The 24,625-nt window shown below is 43.3% G+C and overlaps 2 protein-coding genes across 37 annotated transcripts in view; one reads left to right on the top strand and one right to left on the bottom strand.

The window, feature by feature from the left end:
- Positions 1–22,849, bottom strand: part of VEZT (vezatin, adherens junctions transmembrane protein) — a 90,703-nt gene extending 67,854 nt beyond the window's left edge. For 9 of the 31 annotated variants that reach the window (XR_016216941.1, XM_008256901.4, XM_070052715.1 and 6 more), the window contains exon 1: positions 22,668–22,845. Coding sequence is in view for 15 of the 31 variants with exons in the window: in XM_008256901.4 (XP_008255123.1) it covers positions 22,668–22,703 (36 nt within the window). In the remaining 16 variants the exon portion in view is untranslated. Of the gene's footprint in view, positions 1–6,517; positions 6,709–22,667 lie in introns of those variants that run through there. The other 22 variants (XR_016216940.1, XM_089308774.1, XM_089308775.1 and 19 more) reach the window with 10 other exon arrangements.
- Positions 22,850–23,059: 210 nt separating this feature from the next.
- FGD6 (FYVE, RhoGEF and PH domain containing 6) overlaps positions 23,060–24,625 on the top strand; it is a 133,961-nt gene continuing 132,395 nt past the window's right edge. For 5 of the 6 annotated variants that reach the window (XM_002711207.6, XM_089308769.1, XM_008256897.5 and 2 more), the window contains exon 1: positions 23,167–23,381. In XM_002711207.6, the coding sequence (XP_002711253.1) occupies positions 23,366–23,381 (16 nt within the window). In that variant the 5' untranslated portion in view covers positions 23,167–23,365. Of the gene's footprint in view, positions 23,382–24,625 lie in introns of all 6 variants that reach the window. The other variant, XM_089308772.1, reaches the window with a different exon arrangement.

Here is a 24,625-nt window from a genome sequence, read left to right as displayed (position 1 = left end):
GTCCCAGTTGGGGCTCCGGATTCTGTACCGGTTGCTCCTCTTCCAGGCCAGCTCTCTGCTGTGGCCCGGGAGTACAGTGGAGGATGGCCCAAGTACTTGGGCCCTGCACCCCCTGGGAGACCAGGATAAGTACCTGGCTCCTGCCATTGGATCAGCGCGGTGCGCCGGCCGCAGTGCGCTGGCTGCAGCGGCCATTGGAGGGTGAACCAACAGCAAAGAAGACCTTTCTCTCTGTCTCTCTCTCTCACTGTCCACTCTGCCTGTCAAAAAAAAAAAAAAAAAAAGAAAGAAAGAAAAGAAATGTAGACTAGCGAATGAAAGTGAAAAAGGCAAATACTGTCTTAGTATTACATTATTTCTTCTTTTAGAGCAAGGTGAGACATCTTACGGAAAACTATCCTGGGGCCAAAGTCAGTGTTGTGGTGTAGCAGGTAAAGCAGCCACTTGGGATGCCAGCATCCTGTATGTGCACCTGTTTGAGACCTGGTTGCTCCACTTCCAATCCAGCTCCCTGGTAATGAGCCTAGGAAAGCAGCACAAGATGGCCCAAGTGCTTGGGTCCCTGCACCCATGTGGGAAACCAGGAAGAAGCTCCTGGCTCCTGGCTTTGGCCTGGCCCAGCTCTGGCTATTGCGGCCATTTGAGGAGTGAACCAGCAAATATAAGATCTGTCTCTCTCTCTCTGTTTCTTCCTCTCTCTGTGTAACTCTGACATTCGAATAAATAAATAAATAAATCTTTGAAAATAAAAGAAAACTATCCTAACCATTTGTACATATAGAGGTTTGGGGATATTAGCCTTATCAACTATTAAGTTCACAGAAATGTCTATTTTTCGTATTATGAGTATCATTACAGGTTAATGATAGTTTAGAAATGGACTTTTTTGTGTGGAGTGTAAGGCAGAGTAGGTGATGCCAAGTAATTTTCTCTTTTATAACTTTTTTCCTTGGTTCAAGCAAAATATAACCACAAATGTTTTAGTTAAGTTGTTTTTTTGAAGAGAAATCATTAGCACTGGTCTCAAGCTATAATTTCAAAGTATTAGAGAATGTTACTGCTGCCAAAAGAAATATGAGAATCCTCAGACGCAGCATGTGGGAGCTCTGCCTCAGGAAACCCTTGTGGTCCTCTGTTCCTGTAAATTTTAGCTGACAAAAAAAAACACATCATAGCACCAGAAAGAATTTTGCTAAATGAAAAATATCCAAGAGGCTTTGGTTGTGCTAAGATTGTTTTAGTGGCTAAAACATATTTTTTGCAGGAAAAATAAACACAAATACACAGGAAACCCCCACATTTTTGCTGAACAAGTGCTTCAAGAAAATGGCTCATTCAACCCCTAGGCTGTTGACACTTCATGTAGTCTCCACTCCCCAAAGATATTGTGATGATCAACAGGAACCTTTAAAGAGGCAGAGAAATATATTACAGTAATTAAAATACCTAAAAATTAGTTTTCTATACAATCTCATGTTCATTTTAGTAAGGATTAAAGTTTTAAACGTGTAAGAATTCTGAGTTAAACTACTAGGTTATTTCTATATGTATTTCATGTTCATCCAACTAAACTTCAGTTTTCCAAAACAGATTTCCTTATTTAGAAATTTCTCTTGAGGTGACAACACTTATCTAATTGGGTCACAGATAATATTAGGAAAGTTAGATATCTAAATAAACCAAGCCTCTTCCCTAAATGGCACCTTACTGAGTGGTTTCCATTGGCTACTGATTGGCCTGCCATATCTACGAGTTTTCCATCTGCAGATTCAACCAAACACAGACAAAAAATATCTGGGAAAAAAATCACATCTATAATGAATGTATTGACTTCTTTAGTTAGTATTTATATAGCATTTACATTGAAATACATGTGATAAATAATTAAAAGATGATTTAAAGTAAACCAGGGGATATCCGTAGGCCATTTTATGCGGGACCCTTGAGCATCTGCTGACTCTGTTATCTGCAAGGGGTTCTGGAAGCAATTCCCTGTGGGTTCTGGGCCAGGTCCTATATGCTCACAACCCAGTAGTCTATCAGGCAAAGTAACAACTGGTATCCACATCTTGTAGCGCAACAGCCACTGTTACAATGTTTCTTTCTGTTTTTCTACTGTCACTTCCTCTGTCCTGGTCTGAACTCTCCATGCTCTTTTCGCACTAACCCCAGGCACCCTTTAGACTTTCTTTCCTTTTTCAGAAGAGGGTGATCTCAGAGCTGTAAACTCTTTTAGGAAAGCAACTTGTAGCCTGCAACAACTACTGGGCACATTCTGACTGGTTCCTCACTGTCTGTTCTGTCTTGCAGATACTAATGACTAAGTGCTAATGGCATTCTGGTAGAAAGCTAAAACTAAATAAAGCAAATATTCCAAGGCTTTGTTTTCTACATGCTACAGGGGTCATAGGTGGTGAGTGTCTGGAAATGGTCCTTGAATTTTTCCCATTATACATTTTTTTCTTTTCTTTTCTTTTTTTTTTAACAATTTATTTATTTGGAAGGCCAGAATAAGAGAGTGACTGATCTTTCATCTGCTGGTTCACTTCCCAAATGGCCACACCAGTCCAGGTTGGGCCAGGAGAAAGCCAGGAACTTGGAATTCCATCCAGGTCTCTCATGTGGGTGGCAGGAGCCCAAGTACTTGGGCCATCTTCTGCTGCTTTCCCAGGCACATTAGCCAACTGCTCATTTCTGACAGTAGAGCAGCTTTTACCTCCAGTTACAAGATATACCAATGGAGGATGCTAGTTCTGTGTGATCCTGTTCAGACACACTTTTTTCCTACCGGAGGACAGTAGGTGTAGGTTCTTATCCATAACTGAGCCAGGTGGTTGGCAGATAGCAAGGAAGTCTGTTACTTTATACTGGTTGATTGACAGCTATACTAATTGTTTGCCAATACACAAATGATACCATTTGGGTCTGGGACTTTCCCTCCTAGGCTGACATCTGGATGCTAATATAGCTTCTGGGGCAATAAACACTAATGCTTTCAAACTGCCATTAGAGACACATCTCACTGTGATGCCACTCCCTGTGAGAATTCACTTTGAAAATGCATTAGCTGCTGGAGGCTCTGCTAGAGAGAAAGGCCCTTTACCTCATGGTTGACAGCTTGAGGGCATCCAGAAACCCAGCATCACTTTGAAGAGGTGTGTGTTCCTAGACCTTGGAAAATTTCTTCTGTGGATGCAGTGTTTGGTTAATTACTAGCACTCAGGCTCAAGTAATTTTCTTTTACCCATTTCTGTCTATCTTTTCATACACTTCTTTTGCTTATCTGCTTTAGTGTGCATTACAAGAAACTGATTATTTCAGGAGCATCTTTGCCTTACTTGGCATGTCATTCAATTAAAGGGTAAAAGAATCTGTCCATCTTAGAAAAATTATAATCCTTGAGGTTGAAATTTGAGTTAACAGGTTCATTAAACTGGTGTGATGTAGTATTGTGTAAAGTTTATTTTTTTAACCAGAAACTGGACTTGAAATTTAAAATCTATTTAACAGACTAAGTTAAAAAACCTCAAAATAGGTCAGCATTATTCTTTGATAATATCTATATTTATTTCCAATTATATTACTTTTGTTTCAGATGAGCTATAACTCATGTAAGAGTTCAGTAAAAAAAATGTGTAGGGCTGCCACTATGCTACAGTGGGAAAGCCCTGCCTGCGGCACCAGCATCCTATGGGCACCGGTTAGAGTCCTGGCTGCTCCACTTCTGGTCCAGCTCCCTGCTGACGTGCCTGGGAAAGCAGCGGAGGACAGCCCAAGTACTTGAGACCCTGCACCCAGGTGGGAAACCTGGAAGAAGCTCTTGGCTCCTAGCTTCAGGCTGACCCAGCTCCTACTGTCTCTGTCAACCTTCCCACCCTCCCTAGTAACTCTGCCTTTCAAATAAAATAACTAAATTTTTACCCCCCCCCCCCAAAAAAAAGTGCCTCAGGTTCCTCAGGGTTAGAAATTGGCACAAAGTTTCTTGGAGACTATTAAAAACAATAGTAGTCTATTCTTACTAATTACTTTCAAAACTAGCTCAGTGAGTTTTTAAAATAAATCTTACTGGAAATGTAGAGAAAAATCAACTAGCCTATGATGCAATAAATTTCTTTAATTTGCAGTAAGTCACTATACACCAATAAGAAAGATTTTTTTTTAGTTGTAGAAATGGTCAAGGAATATAAAGAGGTAGTTTGAAGGGGAAAAAATTACAATTTGGTTAACCTAAATGAAAACATTAAACTTTACCCTTGATAGAAGAAATGAAAATTAAAACAAAGAGAATTTTTATCTATTATTTGGCAACAACTAGGAAGTTTGATGATATTTAGTGTTGGCAAGGGTGTGGGGAATACACAATAATGGGAGTATAGGTATGAAGATATAAATGCATACATCCACTGACCTTGGAGATTCCACCACTAGGCATCTAACCTATGGATATAATTATAAAAATATTGGCAAAATATATATACAAGATTACTGACTACTACAACCACTTAAGAACCCTATTTGTGTTTAAAAAAAAACCCATACAATCAAATTATATAATATACCTATGTATGCCACAAGCATACATATACACAAATACAGAAATGTAATTGCATTGGAAATGATCAGGAAGAAAATATACCACTACTGTGGTTACTTCTGGAGAGAAAGGGGGAGCTGGGGAAGAAAAAGGGAATTAAGGGGCCGGCGTTGCGGCTCACTAGGCTAATCTCCTCCGCCTTGCGGCGCCAGCACACCGGGTTCTAGTCCCGGTCGGGGCACTGGATTCTGTCCCGGTTGCCCCTCTTCCAGGCCAGCTCTCTGCTGTGGTCAGGGAGTGCAGTGGAGGATGGCCCAAGTGCTTGGGCCCTGCACCCCATGGGAGACCAGGATAAGCACCTGGCTCCTGCCATCGGATCAGCGTGGTGCGCTGGCCACAGCGCACTGGCTGCAGTGGCCATTGGAAGGTGAACCAACGGCAAAGGAAGACCTTTCTCTCTGTCTCTCTCTCTCACTGTCCACTCTGCCTGTCAAAAAATAAATAAATTAATTAATTTAAAAAAAGGGAATTAAGGAGAACCTGATGTTTTCCCTGTGTAATTTGAATTTTTTATAATGAGAATGAGAATTTTTTATAATGAGAATATATCCTTGTGCTTTTTGTGTGGAAAAAGGAACTCAGGACAAACTGCTAAAAAAAAAAAAAATAAAAGAGGAGGTCTGATTTATTGTTAGTTTAGCAAAATGAATAGAACAATCCTATGCACTTTTCCATATAAAAACCAATACTCTATTTCAACTACTGTACATTTCTTTATTTAAAGTGCCAGTACTATATCAAAATCACACTATTAGGTCTGGCAAAATTCTGTTATTAGATGCTAAATGTTAAGCAGATTGTGCGGTCTATATGAAATACAGAGAGCCTATGTGAAAACAGAGGCACACTCCTAACAGAGAAGGCTGTCTGAGCACCAAGCACTGGCAGAAACCACTAAAACTGTGTAATGATGCCTAACCAGTAACTTCTTTGTTGACACTTCCCATCCATATGAATCTATGCTCATCCTGGCTCAAAGAACCAAAGACAGGTTTGGTTTCCATTTCCAAGTTGCGGAATTCATCAAATTACTTACAGTAACTTTCCTTTTAAAATTTTTATTGACCTTTAATTTCTGTAGAGAAAAGTACTATGTATAGAACAAGGTAAGCTATACACTTTTAAAAGTTTCTACTATGGCAAGGGAACTTTTAAAAGACTTTTTGTTCAAAATAAAATCTTCAAGGAAAAGATATCTGTAATGAAAGGGATTTGATAGGAGAATACTATTTATTTGGAAATCGTTTATTAATTATTTTAAAATACTTTGAAAAACCTTTTATCTGAGTAAAAGAAATAGCTACAGGTATAAAGGTGATTATCATCTATAAAACAGCAATTTTTTTGAGGAGGATACTATAGAAAGGGATAAACTCCCGTCACTAATTGCTATTATTTCTTTATTTCTGTAGGCTAGCCTCAGAACACCATGAAATACAATGATAAGGAAGAAAGTCATTATGAAATTATACAAGGCAGGAATTTCCTCAATTTTTAACGAAGAAGCTACTTAAAGAGCTAAAACTATAAACATTAACAAAACTCTACAATGGAAAATAAGTTTCCCCTTCACTATTAATTATATTGCCAAGACAGTGAATTCTATACACTTCTTACTTATCTTTAATTCAGTATACGACCAGAAAGTATAATTTTAAATTAACGAGTTACTGCCTTTCCCTCCCCTAAATCTTGGATAATATGAAAGGATAGAATCCTACGAAGTTAAAAACATAAAACAAATAGGGCATACTTTCTTGGAGCTTACCCATTTCAATGTAACTTCTAAACTACTGGAACAAAAGCCCCAATTCCAAGCATTAATTGTTCCTCGGAATCAGCAAAGCAACATCTAATCATAGAATAAAAACAATTAAGCTAAAAGAGTCCATAAAAATTGGTCCAACTCATTAAACTACTCACAGACAGCATGGCTGTAATTTTTCCGGTTCGTCTAGATGAAAAATGTTTTGCTTCTTGCCCATATTCTTTTTTGATCCATACACTTCTTTCTTTGCTGATTCCCACTTGTTTCTCCATAAGAACTACAGTACAAAATGGCCACTGAGTTGGAGGGCGTGCCTGTGCCATTACTAAGCATTTTCCTATCAGAGGCAGTCTATGAAAAAAAAAACCTGGACATTATTTCTTCAGCTAGCGCTACTACTACCCAGCAGCTGCAAAAGAAGGTAGTAGAGAAAGTGGGGTTTTAAAACTGTCTTCAAAGTTTATTATTTACTATTAGTGTACTTTTTTTTTTTTTTTTACAAATTAGCAGCAGGCAAGACATATATTCATCAATTTTCCTGTCTATAGGCTTATGCTATTTTCCACTGACATGCACCTTACTCAAATAATCTGAGGTAGTATAAACAGCAAAAGACTTTAAAAGCAGTAGTTTTAAGGTTTCTGTATACAATAGTACAAATGTACTTACACACAATAGCACCTAAGTCTAAAATAAAAATAAAAATAAAACACACCCATCAAAAGAAAGACCAACAGATGCAAAGGGAATGAACTACAATTTTCTTTACTTCAACTGACTACAAAGTAGTGAGCCATGTTGTACTAGTTTTAACCAAGCAGAAAGAAAATATCAACGGTGGATTGAGCATTTCCTGGTTCTAACGCTACCTTTGATATTCTCTGAAATCTGGTTATTTAACTGGTTATTAATCTGGTCAGTCTGGGGCCAGCACTTGGCATAGTAGGCTAAGCCTCTGCCTGTGGCACCAGTATCCCATATGGGTGCCAGTTCACATCTGGCTGCTCCTCTTCCTATCTAGCTTTCTGCTTATGGTCTGGGAAAGCAGGGAAAGATAGCCCAAGTGCTCGGTACTCTGCACCTGCTTGGGACGCTGGAAGAAGCTCCTGGCTCCTGGCTTGGATCAGCTCCAGCTGTTGTGCCCATTTGGGGAGTAGATGCAAGACCTTTCTGTCTCTCCCTCTTTCTGTCTGTAACTCTACCTCTCAAATAAATAAATAAAATCTTAAAAAAATTTTTTGGTCAGTCAACTAGGTACTGACAAGATACAGAGCAGAAGCAAGGTTATAAAGTAAAACCATCATTTACAATTGCTTTTAAAAAAAAAGGCAAGTTATTAAACATATTTGATAAAATACTAGATGTGAGAAGAATATGCACTAAATGTTAAAATTAGGTTTGCATATTATGAGCTAATATTAAACTTCATTATCTTTTCTCTTTATTCCAATTTAAAGAGAGATATACAGCAAGAGAGACGACAGGACTTTTGGTTCTATGAAAAGATGAAAAGGCATACCTCTTCACTCAACATGATTATTTCCTTTTGTTAAAAAGAGAGTATCTGTAAGCAAAATTGAAAAAATCATAGAGCAAGATACATAACAAAGTAGAAAAAAACATATGTATTTTAAGATATAATTTATCTGAAAGCATTACAGAGAGAAAGGGAGACATAGAAATCTTCAATCCACTGTTTAACTCCTGAAATGACTATAATAGCCAGGACTGGGCCAGGTCAAAACTAGGAGCTAGGAACTCCACCTGGTCTCCCACATGGGCAGTAGGGGCCCAAGTACTTGGGCCATCTTCTGCTGCTTTCCCAGGCACATTAGCAAGGAGCCGGATCATAAGTGCAGCAGCAGACATGAGCCAGTGCTCACATGGGATCCTGCTGTTGTAGGCAGTGGCTTACAGAAAATACATATATATATATATTTTTTTTTTTTTTGACAGAGTGGACAGTGAGAGAGAGAGACAGAGAGAAAGGTCTTCCTTTGCCGTTGGTTCACCCTCCAATGGCCGCCGCGGCTGGCGCGCTGCGGCTGGCGCACCGCGCTGATCCGAAGCCAGAAGCCAGGTGTTTCTCCTGGTCTTCCGTGCGGGTGCAGGGCCCAAGTACTTGGGCCATCCTCCACTGCACTTCCGGGCCACAGCAGAGAGCTGGCCTGGAAGAGGGGCAACCGGGACAGAATCCGGTGCCCCGACCGGGACTAGAACCCGGTATGCCGGCGCCGCTAGGTGGAGGATTAGCCTAGTGAGCCGCAGTGCCGGCGGAAAATATATTTTTTAATAAAATTCTTAAGAAGACATGATATTTAAGACTGTGGATTCATTAATGAATTCAAAATGTCAACCATAAGATATAGGTTGCTATATTCTGCCAGCTATAGAGATATCAACACAGATTTTAAAATGTTATTTTTTGAGATTTATTTATTTGAAATGCAGAGCAATAGAGAGAAAGAGAGAGAGAGAGAAATTTCCATCTACTAGTTCACTCCCCAAACACCTAGAACAGCCAGGACTAGGCCAAGCTGAAGCCAGGATCCAGGAATTCCATCCTGGTCTCCCCAGGAATGTCAGGGGCCTAAGCACTTAGGCTATCATTGGCTGCCTTCCCAGGCACAGTAGCAGGAAGATGGATCAGAAGCAGAGTAGCTGGGACTGGAACTAGCACTCCAATATAAGATGCTGACATTGCAATATATATTATTGTCAATAAAGTCTAGAGGACTTTTTAATTTAAGAGACAGAAAGAGACAGGCAGACAGACCTATAATCTGCTGGCTCACTTGCCAAATGCCCACAATGGCTGGGAATAGTTAGGCTGAAGACAGAAGCTAGAAATGTAATCTAGTTCTCCCAGGTAGAAGGCAGGGACCAAAACACTTGAGCAATTACCTGCTACCTGCCAGGGTCTACACTGGCAGGAAGAGGGAACCAAGAGAAGTAACTGGAGCCAGAGTTGGGTATTGAAGTCAGGTATTCTAATATGGGACGTGGACATTGTAACTATCATCCTGATAGACCAAATGCCTGTAAGAGGACATTTTGATTTGCTAAGGATTAATAACAACAAGATGTCTCAATGGATACTATAAGCAGAACTCAAAAAATCCACAGGCAATGAAACAGAACATAGTCAAACACTGTGCCCATGTGTGGAGGACACTGAGCTTTGGGCATTTTGTCCTAAATTCTTAAGGCATGATTTGCTTCTAAGACCTCATGGAACACCTGGTATAAAACCAAGGAAAACTACAACTGAGTTAAAGTCTCTAAGATAAAGAGATGCTGTAAATGAGTAGATCCTCTCCCTTTATTTCCTAATTAATGGAAATCTCTAAAGACCTATTCTCATTTACTCAATCTATAAGATAGTTTCAGACCCCCTGGGATGCATTTAAGAAAAATTTCACATTAAAGGATGATCTGCTATACAAGATGATCTTGTTACATCTGGGATATATCTGAAGATATATTTTATGGAAAAATAAGATGATATAATATCCTCAACTCTTGGGCCGGTGCCGCGGCTCACTAGGCTAATCCTCCGCCTGCGGCGCTGGCACACCGGGTTCTAGTCCCAGTCAGGGTGCCGGATTCTGTCCTGCTTGCTCCTCTTCCAGTCCAGCTCTCTGCTGTGGCCCAGGAAGGCAGTGGAGGATGACCCAAGTGCTTGGGCCCTGCACCCGCATTGGAGACCAGGAGGAAGCACCTGGCTCCTAGCTTCGGATCATGGCCATTTTGGGGGTGAACCAACGGAAAACGAATACCTTTCTCTCTGTCTCTCTCTCTCATTGTCTAACTCCGCCTGTCAAAAAAAAAAAAAAAATCTTCAACTCTTATTCTGGACAGCAAGCTCCATTACTAAAATAGTAAACACCATCCACATATACATTAAAAGACAAAAACAACTTCCTTCCATTAGTCAAATCAATAATGCAGGTAGGAAGAAATCTACAAATAACACTCAGGGAAAAAATACATAAATATTCTTTTAGAGATCTATAACATTTTAAAATGCAAAGAAGATTCTCTAAAGCAAGAGAGGGATTTTTAAAATACTCTTTTAAATATGGGAAGTTGGAGTCAGCATTTTGGTGAAATGGGTTAAGTCACTGCCTGCAAAGCTGGCATCCTGTGAGTGTTGGCTTGAGTTCTGGCTGCTCCATTTCCGATCTAGCTCCTTGTTAATGTGCCTGGAAAAGCAGCAGATGGCCCAAGTGTTTGGGCCCCTTCCAATCATGTGGGAGACCCAGATGGAGTTCTAGGTTTCTAGTTTCAGCCTAGCCCATTTGAGAGTGAATTACCAGACTGAAAAATCTCTCTGTCTCTCTCGCCATCCCTCTCTGTAACTCTGCCTTTCAAATAAATAAATAAAACTTTTGGAAAAAAAATTTGGGAAGTTTTGTGGGAGTCATTTCTCTTCATTTACTTATCTTAGTGCTAGGGGGAAAAAAGCTGAAGCTGAACATGCTGCCAAAAAACGGGTTAGCATTTCTTTTCTTTTCTTTTTTTTTTAAGAGTTCTTTTTTATTTATTTGAAAGGCAGAATTACAGAGAGAGGTAGAGATAGTGAGAGAGGTCTTCCATCCTCTGGTTACTCCCCAAATAGCTACAATTACTGAGGCTGGGCCAGGCCAAAGCCAGGAGCCAGGAGCTTCTTTTTGGTCTCCCACGTGGGTACAGGGGCCTAAGCAGTTGGATCATCTGCTGCTGCTTTCCCAGATGCATTAGCAGGGAGCTGGATTGGAAGTGGAGCAGCCAGGACTTGAGTTGGCGACCATAAGGGATGCTGGTGCTGCAGGCCAGGGTTTTAACTCGCTAAGCCACAGCATTGGCCCCAAAGGGTTAGCATTTCATAACTATCTTATTTATTTATTTATTTTTTTTTTTTTTTTGACAGGCAGAGTGGACAGTGAGAGAGAGACACAGAGAGAAAGGTCTTCCTTTGCCGTTGGTTCACCCTCCAATGGCTGCTGTGGCCGGCGCGCTGCCGCCGGCGCGCTGCGGCCTGCACACCGCGCTGATCCGATGGCAGGAGCCAGGTACTTATCCTGGTCTCCCATGGGGTGCAGGGCCCAAGTACTTGGGCCATCCTCCACTGCACTCCCTGGCCACAGCAGAGAGCTGGCCTGGAAGAGGGGCAACCAAGACAGAATCCGGCGCCCCGACTGGGACTAGAACCTGGTGTGCCCGCGCCGCAAGACGGAGGATTAGCCTAGTGAGCCGCGGCGCTGGCCTCATAACTATCTTTTTCAGCCAGAAACAAAGGGGAAGATAGAGAATGAATTCAGAGAAACACCAAAACCCTTTGGCAATAAAGAGTTCAACTACAGCTAATAAGGGTATCAAAAGGTATCCTGAGGACAACATTGCCCCCATAAGCAGGAAGTTACAAAGAAATAGTTTAGATGCACTGCAAATAATGTAAGGAGCAGAAAAACATCTGACCTATCAGTTAAGCTGTGGGTTGAGATGTCCGTATCCCATATCAGAGAGTCTAAATTTGGCTACTGATTCTGCTACCACTTTGAACTTCCTGCTGATGAGTTACTCTGGGATAGCTCAAATAGTTGGGTCCCTGCCACCCACATGGGAGCCCTGGATTGGTTTTTCTGCTCCAGGCTTCCAAGGTGTTGGCGCAGCCCCAGCCCTTGGGGGCATTTAGGGAATGAATCAGCAGATGGGGACTCTCTTCCTCTGCAAAAAAATAAACTATATATATATATATATATATATATATATATATATTAAACCAAACAAGGGGCAGGCATCGTGGTACAGTGGGTCAAGCTGCTGCTTGGGATGCTTGCATCCCATATCAGAGTGCTGCTGGTCCTGGCTACTGTGCCTCTCATCCAGCTTCCAGCTAGTGCATCCTAGGGAGGCAGCAGCTGATGGCTCAAATGCTTTGAACCCCATCACTTATGTGGGAGACCTGGATGATGTTCTGGGCTTTGGCTTGGTCCATTTCTGTCTGTTGCAAGCATTTGTCAAGAGTGAACCAGCAGACTGAAACTCTGTGTCTTTTTTCTTTCTCTGTCACTCTGCCTTTTAAGTAGATGGAAACAAACAAACAAACAAACTAGTTCTTCAGATAAAATGTCTGGGGCCAGTGCTGTGGCTTAGCAGGTAAAGCCACTGCCTGCAATGCCAGCATCCCATATGGGCACCGGTTCAAGTCCCAGCTACTCCACTTCTAATCCAGCTCCCTGTTAATGCGCCTAGGAAAGCAGCAGAAGATGGCCCAAGTCCTTGGGCCCTGCACCCCATGGGAGACCAGGAGAAGCACCTGGCTCCTGCCTTCGGATCAGTGCGGTGCGCCGGCCGCAGCACACCGGCCGTGGCGGCCATTGGAGGGTGAACCAATGGCAAAAGGAAGACCTTTCTCTCTCTCACTGTCCACGCTGCCTGTTTAAAAAAAAAAAAACCTTAATGATAACAACAACAACAGAGTAAAACAATGATATTAGCTCATCAGGATTTATCTTGCTTAATACTGTTAGATATAGTGTCTGTCAATCATTTTGTAAACTTTATCCTGTAGTTTGACCTGCAAGAGGTACAAGACTGAGGGTGCACTCTCCTTCCCACTTCAGCCTCTTGTGGTAGGATGACTGTAGGTAATTCTGATTCAAATAAATAATCTTGGAGAAGGAGTCAGGCTCCAATATAATGGAATTAACCTTGAAGGTATATAGGGAATCTAGCCCCAGTGCAATGAAGGCTGTCAGATTCTAGGGCAAGGACCAGGAATTGGGCCTGGGAATCTCACTCTTCCTTTGTTCCCCTTAGTCCCCCTCTTACACCATCTTCGAGGGCATTTCTCTTCCTCTCAGATTACGAGGACTCAACGCTGACCTCCAGAAAGAAAAATGCAAGTGACCAAAAACATAAGGTGATGAAATTTATTAATCCAGGAAGTGGAAATAAATATAAGACACCTCAAAATGGCTAAAAGAAAGGGATGTTATTAAAACATTTGCTTGATTGAAAAAATTTAATTCAAATACTGTTTGTGACTTCTAGGTAAGTTTCAAGATATCAATGAGTCCTATTTCTGACTCTGAATATCATTAAAATAATAGTATTACATCAAAATGCAAAAACATCAAAATTAAATTTTCTAAGGAGGGGTGAGGTTAGGCCCTGTGATAGGGGACAGGTTTGTTCAACCTCTATTCTATCTTCTTACCCTGCACCTCTTATACTACAGAGGCAGGAAAGCTACAACTGACATTTCCCAAATCATCTTGTATCTAATTCTAGATACAAATTTGGATTCCCCATTAGGTATACCCAGTAAGTTTACTTTTCTCTCATGATTTTGGGTTCCTAAGCATAATAACCTTGATAGACCTTGATCTTCTTGCTGTCCAGCAATAATCTAAACACTAATTCCCTTTATTAAATCCCTTTCTGTTTACTCTTGATGAGCAGGTTTCTGTTTTCTGCATAAGGATGTACTTGTATAGCTGATACAGTACATAGTATCTAGAAGTAAGGCTGATTAAGCATAACCTGAAATATGTTTTACTCGTTGAGTAAAGATCATTCCTAATAAGTTTTCAGATCCTTAGAAGAAGACTTTCTCTCATTGTGGACTGAGATTCAAGTTGAATGGAACTGGTAATGGTAGGCAAGAGGGCTGTAGGCTGTAGTTCTCACTGTTGGAAAAGCCAAACTCAGGAAATAAGGTGGTTGTGCTAATCCTTTTCCCAGAACCTCCCTGAAATAATGGGAACTCATCGGCAAAGGTCTAATTAAGGGTGCTGTTTCTCTACTCAAGCCTCTTATTTCAGATAATCAAGGTGGTTGCCATTCAGTGAACAACTGGGAGAAAAGATCCAGACAGAACAAGATCTACAGAGTTCAGATTTAAGATCTGTGTTTAGATGGGTATATGAAACATCCTGGAAGCAAACAGACTAGGAACCTAGTACATTCCAGGAAATTAAAAAACCAAAGTCCAGCAAAACCCTACAGTTATTCAACCTCCAAAGCAACTCCTTTTTTGTTTGTCTGTTTAGATAGATAGATAGATAGATAGATAGATAGATAGATAGATAGATACAGATATAGTTGGCTATTTTAAAGAGTTATTTATTTGAAAGGCAGAGAGAGACAGAGATTCTATCTGCTCATTCTCTCCCTAAATGGCTGCGATGGCTATGGCTGAGCCAGGCTAATACCAGGGACCTGGAATTTTATCCAGGTCTCCCATGTGGGTGGAAGGGGCCCAAGCACTCAGGTGATCATCTGCTGCACTCCCAGTCACAGCAGTGAGCTAGATTGGAAGTGGTGCAGCCAGGCGATGCTCATGTGGGATGCCAGTGTGGCACATAGAGGCAATTTAATCTGCTGTGTCATGTCGGCCCCAAAAGCAACTCTTAAACCCACAAATCTGCACTAGCAGGAATGAGGCTGTGAAAGGTGTACAGTGGCCAAGAAAGATAAACTTTAACACCCATTTCATATGATACTAACAGATAAGAAGTTCTGAAAGGGTAAAATCATTGTCCATGGATGACAATGGAAAAACAGCCAGATTAACCAAGCCTGGAAGAATCAGCACACTCAAAAGGGGGTAACTGAAAAATTTGATAAAATGACCATTTACAAAGCTGTAAGTAGCACTGAGGCAAAGTACAGGAGATAACAAAGCAACAAGTGACTGAACAGCAGGAAGTGGCTTCCTTTCCTAGGTCTAAAACCCAAGGGAAGCAGCAGGGTAACAGAAGCCTGCAAAAGCTGAAACATAAAGAAAAGAATCATGCAATAAGAGTTGTGGCTTTACCTGGCGCCGCGGCTCACTAGGCTAATCCTCCGCCTTGCGGCGCCGGCACACCGGGTGCTAGTCCCGGTCAGAGCGCCGGATTCTGTCCCGGTTGCCCCTCTTCCAGGCCAGCTCTCTGCTGTGGCCAGGGAGTGCAGTGGAGGATGGCCCAAGTACTTGGGCCCTGCACCCCATGGGAGACCAGGAAAAGCACCTGGCTCCTGCCATCGGATCAGCACGGTGTGCCGGCCACAGCGCGCTAGCCGCGGTGGCCATTGGAGGGTGAACCAACGGCAAAGGAAGACCTTTCTCTCTGTCTCTCTCTCTCACTGTCCACTCTGCCTGTCAAAAAAAAAAAAAAAAAAAAAAAGTGGCTTTAGATTCAGGAGAGAAATCACCACTAACTGTGGGGAGCAACTCGGACTAGACTAAGTTACTGGAATTAAGACTTATTCTATGCATCTGCTCTCCCACAATATGACGCTGGGAGAGGAGTAAACAGCTTCTACGCAGCTGCCTCTCGCCAATTTGATTGACTGAGCTGCAGGAGCTGATCTTGCTCCTGATTGGAGGAGAGCAGCGTACTAGGCATGTGGGTAGCAGAGTTGGGATTGGTGGAAGAGGACTATAAAGGAGGAGAGTGACAACATGCACCAGGAACACCTGAGGAACATCTGAGCAGCCCCCGAGAGAGCCGGCCGGTGGTGTGCCGCTCCCCCGCGGAAGTGGGGAAAGTGGCAGGGGGAACCGCCTTTCCACGGAGGTGGAAGGGATGGTAGCCAACCCAGGAAGAACCAGCAGCAAACCCGGGGAGGGCCGAGCAGACAAAAGAACAGTGCAGGGTCCTGTGTCGTTCCTCTGTGAAGAGGGGGAGCGACACTAACTGGTAGGTAGTTCTGCAGAGAGGGGACTAGGAAGATATATTCCCACACCTTTTTGGCATGCTCTGCTCACCTCTGATCTGCAGTTCCTTCCTATTGCCTGAACCCAAATGGAATACAAAGGACAAGGGAATATAGGTGATGTAGTCCATAAAGCTCAGAGTGCATGGGTCTGAGGGACATATGAGAAAAATCACCTTCAACAATTACATAAATTTCTTACCCAGTTAAAGAAGAAATCAAGGGGCCGGCACAGTGGCATAGTGGGTAGTGCCACCACCTGCAGTGCCTAGATCCCATATGGGCACTGGTTCAAGCCCCAGCTGTTCCACTTCCAATCCAGCTCTCTGCTATGGCCTGGGAAAGCAGTAGAAGATGGCCCAAGTCCTTGGGCTTCTGCACCCATGTGGGAGACCCATAAGAAGCACCTGGCTCCTGGCTTCGGATCTGTGCAGCGCGCTTGCCGTAGTGGCCATTTGGGGAGTGAACCAACGGAAGGAAGACTGTTGTCTCTGTCTCTCTCTCACTGTCTAAGTCTACTTATCAAATAATAATAATAATAAAAGAAAAGTTTATACTAATAATTTTCAAAACTTAAAGAGCAATTTTCTGGAAAAATAACAAGTAACATTTACTGAACACTTACAGCATGACAGATGCTCAGTCTCATGAACTAATAAATAGCTGAATTATGATTTCTTATGCTGTTCAACTCCAGAGCCCATACTTTTTTTAAAAAAAATTTATTTATTTGAAAATAAGAGTTACAGAGAGGGAGAGAGAGCCAGAGAGAGAGATCTTCCATTCACCAGTTCACTTTCCAGATGGCCATGATGGCCAGGGCTGGGCCAGGCTGAAGCCAGGAGCCAGAAGTTTCATCCAAGACTCCCATGTAGTTGAGTCATCTTCCACTGCTTTTCCCAGGCCAGTAGCAGGGAGCTGGATTGGAGATGGAGCAGCCAGACACAAACCAGCACCCAAATGGCATGCTGGCACTGCTTAACCTACTATACTACAGCACGGGGCCCTCAGTAGGTTTTATTTTTTTTAAAGATTTATTTATTTTTATTTGAAAGTCAGAGTTACACAGAGAGAGGAGAGGCAGAGAGAGAGAGAAAAAGAGAGGTCTTCCATCTGATGGTTCACTCCACAATGGCCGGAGCTGTGCTGATCAGAAGCCAAACTTCTTCAGGGTCTCCCATGCAGGTGCAGGGGCCCAAGGATTTGGGCCATCTTCTACTGCTTTCCCAGGCCATAGCAGAGAGCTGGATGGGAAGTGAAGCAGCCGGGTCTCGAACTGGCGCCCATATGGGATGCTGGCACTTCAGGCCAGGGCATTAACCCACTGCACCACAGCGCTGGCCCCATCCCAGTAGGTTTTTTTAAAAAACTGAAATTTACATGCTGATTCTAAAACTCATACAGTAACAGAATGAGTCAAAAACAGCCACAGGAAATTTTGAAGAAAAATAAAATTGAAAACTTTTATCTTATTAGATATTAATATCTACATAAAGTTATGGTAATTAAAATAACCTGGTATTGACGTAAAAATGGACAAATAGACTAATGGAAAAGAAGAGAGTCTAGACAGAGATCCACACACAAAAGGTACCCTGATTTATGACAAAAGTGGTCTACAGTGAGGAAAGAATGGTTTGTTCAGTAAACGGTGTCAGGTCAACTGGACATCCATATAGGAAAAATGTATTGATTTTTTAAAGATTTATTTATTTATTTGAAGATTTATTCTACTTGCATTTGAAAGGCAGAGTTAGAGAGGAGGAAGAGGAGAGAGAGAGAGTGAGAGATTTTCCATGAGCTGGTTTACCCCCTAACGGCCCATATGGGATGCCAACACTGGTTTACCCCCTAACGGCCCATATGGGATGCCAACACTGCAGGCGGCAACTTAACCTGCAATACCACAGCGCTGGCCCCAAATGTACTGATCTTTAGATATATACATAAATGAAGAAAATACCATATAAAAATCTGTTCCAGATGGATGGCAGATCTAAATGCAAAAGGTAAAATAAAGCTTTCAAAGAAATGTCTTTGTGACTTTAGAATAGGTAAATCTCTTTGAAACCACTAGCCATAAAAGAATAAGGTTTAACTGGATTAGAATAAAGTTTAGAGGGGCCAACGTTGTTGTATAGCGGGTAAAGCAACCACTTGCAATCCCATTTGGGCAACAGCTGCAGTCCTGGCTGCTCCTCTTCCGATCCAGCTTTCTGCTATGGCCTTGGAAAGCAACAGAAGATGGCTCAAGCCCTTGGGCCCCTGCCACCCATGTGGGAGAATTGGATAAAGTTCCTGGCTTCGGATTGGTACAGCTCCAGCCATTGAGGCCAACTGAAGAGTTAATCAGGGTATGGAAGAGTTCTCTCTCTCTCTCTGCTGCTCTGTAACTCTGCCTTTCAAATAAATAAATAAATCTTAAAAAAAAAAAAATAAAGTTAAGAGGTTCTGTTAATTGAAAGATTCTATTAAGAGGCAGGCATTTGGTTCGGCCTTTAAGACACCTCTTGGAAGAAGCCACTTGTGGTGTAGTAGGTGGGGTCGCCTGCACCAGCATCCTATTTGGGCACTGTTTCATGTCCTGGCTCCTCCATTTCTGATCCAGCTACCTGCTAATGACCTGGGAAAAGCAGCAGAGATTTCTGATCCAGCTACCTGCTAATGACCTGGGAAAAGCAGCAGAGGATGGCCCAAGTGGTCCCTTCTAGTCATGTGGGAGGCCCAGAGGAATCTCCTGGGTCCCAGTTCCTGGCTTTGGCCTGGCCTAGCCCTGGACATTGCAGCCACCTAGGAAATGAACTAGCAGATGGAAAATTCTCTCTCTCTCTCTCTCTCTCTCTCCCTCCCTCCCTCCCTCCCTCCCTCCCTCCCTTCTCCCTGTGGCTCTGACTTTAAAATAAATAAATCAATGTCTGGGGGGAAAAAAAAGACACCTCCTAGAACACCAGAATTTCATTATGGGGTGCCTGGGTTATAGTCCTGGCTCCATTTCAGATTCCAGCTTCCTGCTAATGTATACCCTGGGAGGCAGCAGGTGATGGCTCAAGTACTTGGGCCTATCCTCCAATAGGAGACCCATATTTAGTTCCTGGCTCCAGGCTTCAGCTTTCCCCAGTCCTAACTGTTGCAGGCATTTGGGGAGTGAAGCAGCTGATGGAAGATATCTTTCTCTCTCTGTGTTTATCTGTCTGTCTATGTCTCCCTGTCTGTGACTTTCAAACAAACAAAAATAAGGATTATAAAGATACTATTAAGATATTAAGAGGGTGCAGAAGCTGTATATAATCTACGATAAGACATTTGAGGTACATAGAAGCACCAAATGATTTGAATTCAGTGCATGCAAAGAATTCTTTCAACTCAGTAAGAAAATCAAACAACTCCATAGAAAAAATATTCAAGAAATTCAAAGTGGCTTCACAGAAGTCTATATATAATTGGCCAATAAACACATCAAGAGTCTTAGCTTCTAATCAGGGAAATACAAATTAAAATCACAAGGATATACCAGAAAACAGCTACCAGAATGATAAAAAGACTGGAATTAGTGGTGGTGAGGATGTGAAACAAAGGGACCTTTCATACATGGCTAGCAGGTGTATAAACTGATAAATCACTTTGTAATAATGCTTGACATTATTTTATATATACATATATGTATATATACACACACAGAAGGTGAATGTAGGTGTTTCCTATGACTAAGCAATTGTAGTCCTAAGCAGATACCCAACAGAGATATATTTGACAACACATAGAAATAGGTTCACAGTAGCACTACCCATAATAATTTAAAACTGGGCCGGCACCGCGGCTCACTAGGCTAATCCTCCGCCTTGCGGCGCCGGCACACCGGGTTCTAGTCCCGGTCGGGGTGCCGGATTCTGTCCCAGTTGCCCCTCTTCCAGGCCAGCTCTCTGCTGTGGCCCGGGAGTGCAGTGGAGGATGGCCCAAGTGCTTGGGCCCTGCACCCCATGGGAGACCAGGAGAAGCACCTGGCTCCTGCCATCGGATCAGCGCGGTGCGCCGGCTGCAGCGCACTAGCCGCTGCGGCCATTGGAGGGTGAACCAACGGCAAAGGAAGACCTTTCTCTCTCTCTCTCTCACTGTCCACTCTGCCTGTCAAAAAAAAAAATTTTTTTTTAAACTGAAAACTACCTAATGACCTTCAACAAAGGAATGGCCTTTAAAAAAATCATAGGTTCCCATGGGATAGTATGCAAAAATAAAAATGTTCATGTAACAATATGGATGAATGGATATCATAAATAAAATCAAAGAGCAAAAAAGAAAAAACCCACCAGACACAAAACAGCGTATTAGTAAAGTGGCACAACATATAAAACAATAAAAATAGAGAAGATTGATCTAAGTTATAAAACTGAAAAAGGAGCAACAGAGGGCCCTGGCTGGCTGGTGAGGGTCTGTTTCTTGATCTGATGTGAAATACTCATGTGAAAATACATCAATAAAATAAAATGCTGCAAAAAAATAATTTGTAGGACAAACAGCAAATAAACAGCAAATGGGAAAAAACTTTAGATATGTATGATAAAGGCTCAGTGACATATGAAGAATCCATGTAAATCAATTTTTAAAGCTAGCTTTGAACAAGCAAATGAGCAAACTATATGAAAAGAATTGCTCAAGCAAAGAAATACATATGGCTAATAAATGTATAAATGCACAAAAATGTAAATCAGAACAGTGGCATGTCATTTGTGCCTATCAAGTTAGCAAAGATAAAACAAAAGTAATAAAGCTGTTAATGAGTATTTGGTTAAGTGAACATCTTATTCCTTATGGAAAGATGAAATGGCATGACTTTTCTGCATGACTCAAAAAATGTTCAGATCTTTTGACCTACTAGTTCTTTTTCTAGAAATTACTCTCAAGAAAAACTTGCAGTTCCAAACAGATTTAAGCCAGGGTTGATTACAATGGTATTTTGAAACAATCTGTCCAGTAATAGGGAAATGGTTATATCATTACACATACTTGTGATAAGTATTATTACTAATATTTTAAAAGAATGATGAATAGGAAATGACTCATGACAAATTTAAGTAAAAATACATTTAAGTGAAGAAAATTCTCTCTGGACTTTTATGTGAAATACACTCACACAAACCTAACAGACGATTTTCATTTTGGTCTATTTTCTACAATAAAATGTTGTTTAAGAATTTATTATGATTATTGTCAGAAATCCAAGAAAATAGGGTTTTAAAAAAACACCTAGTTTCCCTTATTCTATAAATCTAAGCAACCTACATAGTCTTCTTTCAAATCTGTCTCTCCTTGAACTTTCACATTCAACCTGTAACCATTTCCTCGATTTTGCCCTAGAAATATCTGCCCAAGTTATCGTTCCATCATTTGTCTTCTCGGTTCCAAAATTCAGGTACTTGTCTTGCCAAGGGAACTCCTCAAATCTAAACTTTAATTCAGTAAAGTGTCTACATTTTCCACTACTTCTACAATGTGGCTATTTCAGACCACTTCATATAATATGGATGCACCCCCCACACACATACACACACACTCCAGCTGCTAAAAACGCACACCGGGTACTTCCACACCTTCCAGCTTCCGCATATTCAACTGTCTTCCTGTAATACATGCTCTCTCTTCTGCCCTTCTAATTCGATTCATAGTTCGAGATTCACCTTGGATATCATTTACTGGGCGTAGCCTCTTGGAGGCTTCAAGAACAGACAACTGCGTCCAAATTCACCCTCCAATGGCAGTTGTACATATTTCTGCATTTAACAATTCATATGGTTAGTGAATGATTCTCCTGCTGTAGGTCATATGCCATTTTTTAAAAATGTCTTGAAACCCCGAGGGATGACTAAAACTAAATAAAAATACATACTATATACATAGAACATTTATGAGTGTGAGTTTTGATGTGGATCTGACAGAAAAATGGTATCAGAAACACTCCCTTGACTTTTTTTTTTCATTCAAAATGGCAGAGAAGGTCTTACACAAAAGCATTCAAATTCAGAGCTTTGATTCATCAGAACTGGCTACATCTAGCAAAGGACAAAAGAATGCAACATAGATGCTGAGGCGCCCCAGCACGAACCACCCACCCACAGCAGGTCCTACACACACGGTCTTTAAATCGTGTCAAAACACTGGCACCTGCTGCCTTCATTCCGCGGGCCACGCCTGGACGGGGAACGGTGACTTCAGGCACGGTGGATGCTGACCCCCAACGCTGAGGACCGAAAGGGGAAGGCTAAGTGGTACCAGTGAACCTCTAAATCGCACAGTGCGGCCCCGCCCCAGGCAGGCGCACCTCCCCAGCGGCGTGTCCACCCTGGCGAAGGAACGGGCAGGACTCCCGCTCGTGGAACTGGCAGCCAGGCTCCAGCCTGGAATTCTGGGCGGGCTGCAGACAGACGTCGCCGCGGACAGGGCGCCTCCCGCTACACCTGTCAGGCTGCGGCCAGCGCTAGGCCCGGAAATCGCCGCGATTCGGCTGCTGAGGCAGGCAGGTACCAGTCATCTGCTCGCAGGTCCCGGGAGCGCCTGGCCTCTGCGCTTCCCCTTTCGTTCTTCTGAAACAAAGGCAGTACACACCCACCGCCATTTTCCCCTTACCTCAAAAACCACCTCTTCGTCAAACTCCGGTGTCATCCTTCTCCGCCATGCCACCCGCCTCAGCACGATGGGAAATGAAGGCGGGAGAACGGGCAGCACCGAGGCTGCGGCCTCAGCCCGTCGCGTGGGTCCAGACAACTACACTTCCCAGCATGCTTCGCGGGCCATGCCCCTCCCACCCCGCTCTTCGGGCCCGCTTATTGGAGCAGAGCGTGAGCCTGTGGGCGGGAAGGGCGGGAGCGACAGGAAATTCGCGCTCTACGATTGGAGGACGCTGCGGCTTTTGTCTGCCTTTTACGGCCGCGTCTAGCAGGGGGCGCCTGGAGCACCGATTTTTTTTTTTTTTTTTTTTTTTTTTTTTTTGCGAGCGCCTGACGGGCACGCGCCGGCAGAGCCGCGGTGAGTCCTGCTCGTGCCCGCGCCTGGCCGTCTGCCCGCAGCTCGGCGGGGCGGCGCTCGTGCTCGCCCGCCCGCCCGCCAGCCCGCCGCCGGCGGCTCGCGCCCGGGGAGCGCCGCGGGGTCGCTGGAGCCGGCCGCATCCTTTGTGCGGCGCCCGGGCTGCGCTGCGGCGGGGCCGCGGGACGGAATGTGGGCGCTTCGGGGGTTTTTCGCTGCTCTCCAAACTCTGGAGACAATGGACTGAAAGGGGACCATGGATTGAGGGGCGCGAGCGGAGAAGCGAACTGCGCCGGGCAGTCATGACTTCTGCCGCCGGTAAGTGACGGCGCTTCTCGCGCTGCCGGGCTGGGGCTCGGGAGCAACTTTGTGGGCTCGGGAGGCTGCGCCGAGGGCCCCCTCAGCAAGTGCGGTGCGCTGCCGGGTGCGCGCGTCCGCTCCTGGCCGGGGGGCTGCGGGGTCCGTGGGAGACCTGTGCGGGCGGCTCGGCGCCAGGTGAAACGCCAGGTGTGGACGGGTCATCGCCACTGTCCCCCGCAGTGGACGCGGCGCTGCCTTTGCGGGTGAGAAGCGTCTGGGGCTTCCCGAGTGCAGAAATCAAGTTATTCTAGGAAGGGGCAGGGCGCCCGGCGTGTGGAACTCGGCGGCGAGACGGAGTCGCTTTAAAACTAGTGTGGACTGGGAGCCCTTCCCGTCAGCGGAGAAGGAGGTGTAGACATTGTTACTCGGGTTTTTTTCCTGGCGATTTTCTTGCAAAAAACTGAAGAGTGGGTTTGCCCGTGGCTTGCTTGCTTGTTTGTTTCGCTCATCACCGATTTTTACGTGTGCGAATGCTTGGTTGGTGTAAACAAAGCCTGATTTTCTGTCTGCCCCCCCCCCCCATGCGCCTTTCCGCTCATCCTAATGACAAAGCCTGTTATTTACTTAGGTGTGGGTTTTGAGCAGTTCTGGACTTTGTGAACTCTTTTCAAGGAACCGTTTTGATTTTCCCAGACCCTTGCTAACGTTCCGTCCCGTTTATAAGAACATCGGTTGCTTTTAAAGCCAGACCTTAACAGTAATTAGGTGCTTTTTAAACAACGTTTTTGTCCGCTTAAACGTTCGTTAGAATATTTACAGTAAAATACTTTAAGCCTCCCCCTCCTCGTTTCTTCTAGAATCGGCAGTTACGTATCAGATTAAATTTTCATTGCTTTCCTTGGCATTTGTTTAAAATTCCTGCAACTTGAAACTGTCAAACAGCACTCTGAATGTTCTGATTTGTATTATTTCTAAACCCTAGGTATGTTTCCAGGGGTAATCAGGTTACAATGAACAAGGCAAGAAGTTAGCCAATAGGACTAAGGAAGCAAGGAATGCAGTACTGCTGTAGAAGACATTGGGTCTTTCCTTTTTGATGTTCTGTGCATGTCTGTGAGATTCACTATCGTAGCTATTGCAGTTCTTTGTAAGCTGTCTTTTCCTTAAGGTGGGGGAGGGCCTTTCTGCTTACATAATGAATTATTTTCATCCCAAATTTCTGTGCCTCACCTTTGTTCAGTTTTCATTATTACTGAGCCAGT

The sequence above is a fragment of the Oryctolagus cuniculus genome, chromosome 11, assembly GCF_051225735.1.
Source record: "Oryctolagus cuniculus isolate XC-2025 breed Fujian yellow rabbit chromosome 11, ASM5122573v1, whole genome shotgun sequence".
Classification (NCBI taxonomy): domain Eukaryota; kingdom Metazoa; phylum Chordata; class Mammalia; order Lagomorpha; family Leporidae; genus Oryctolagus; species Oryctolagus cuniculus.
Note: the sequence above shows the minus strand (reverse complement) of the source record. Positions and strands in the feature narration are given on the sequence as shown.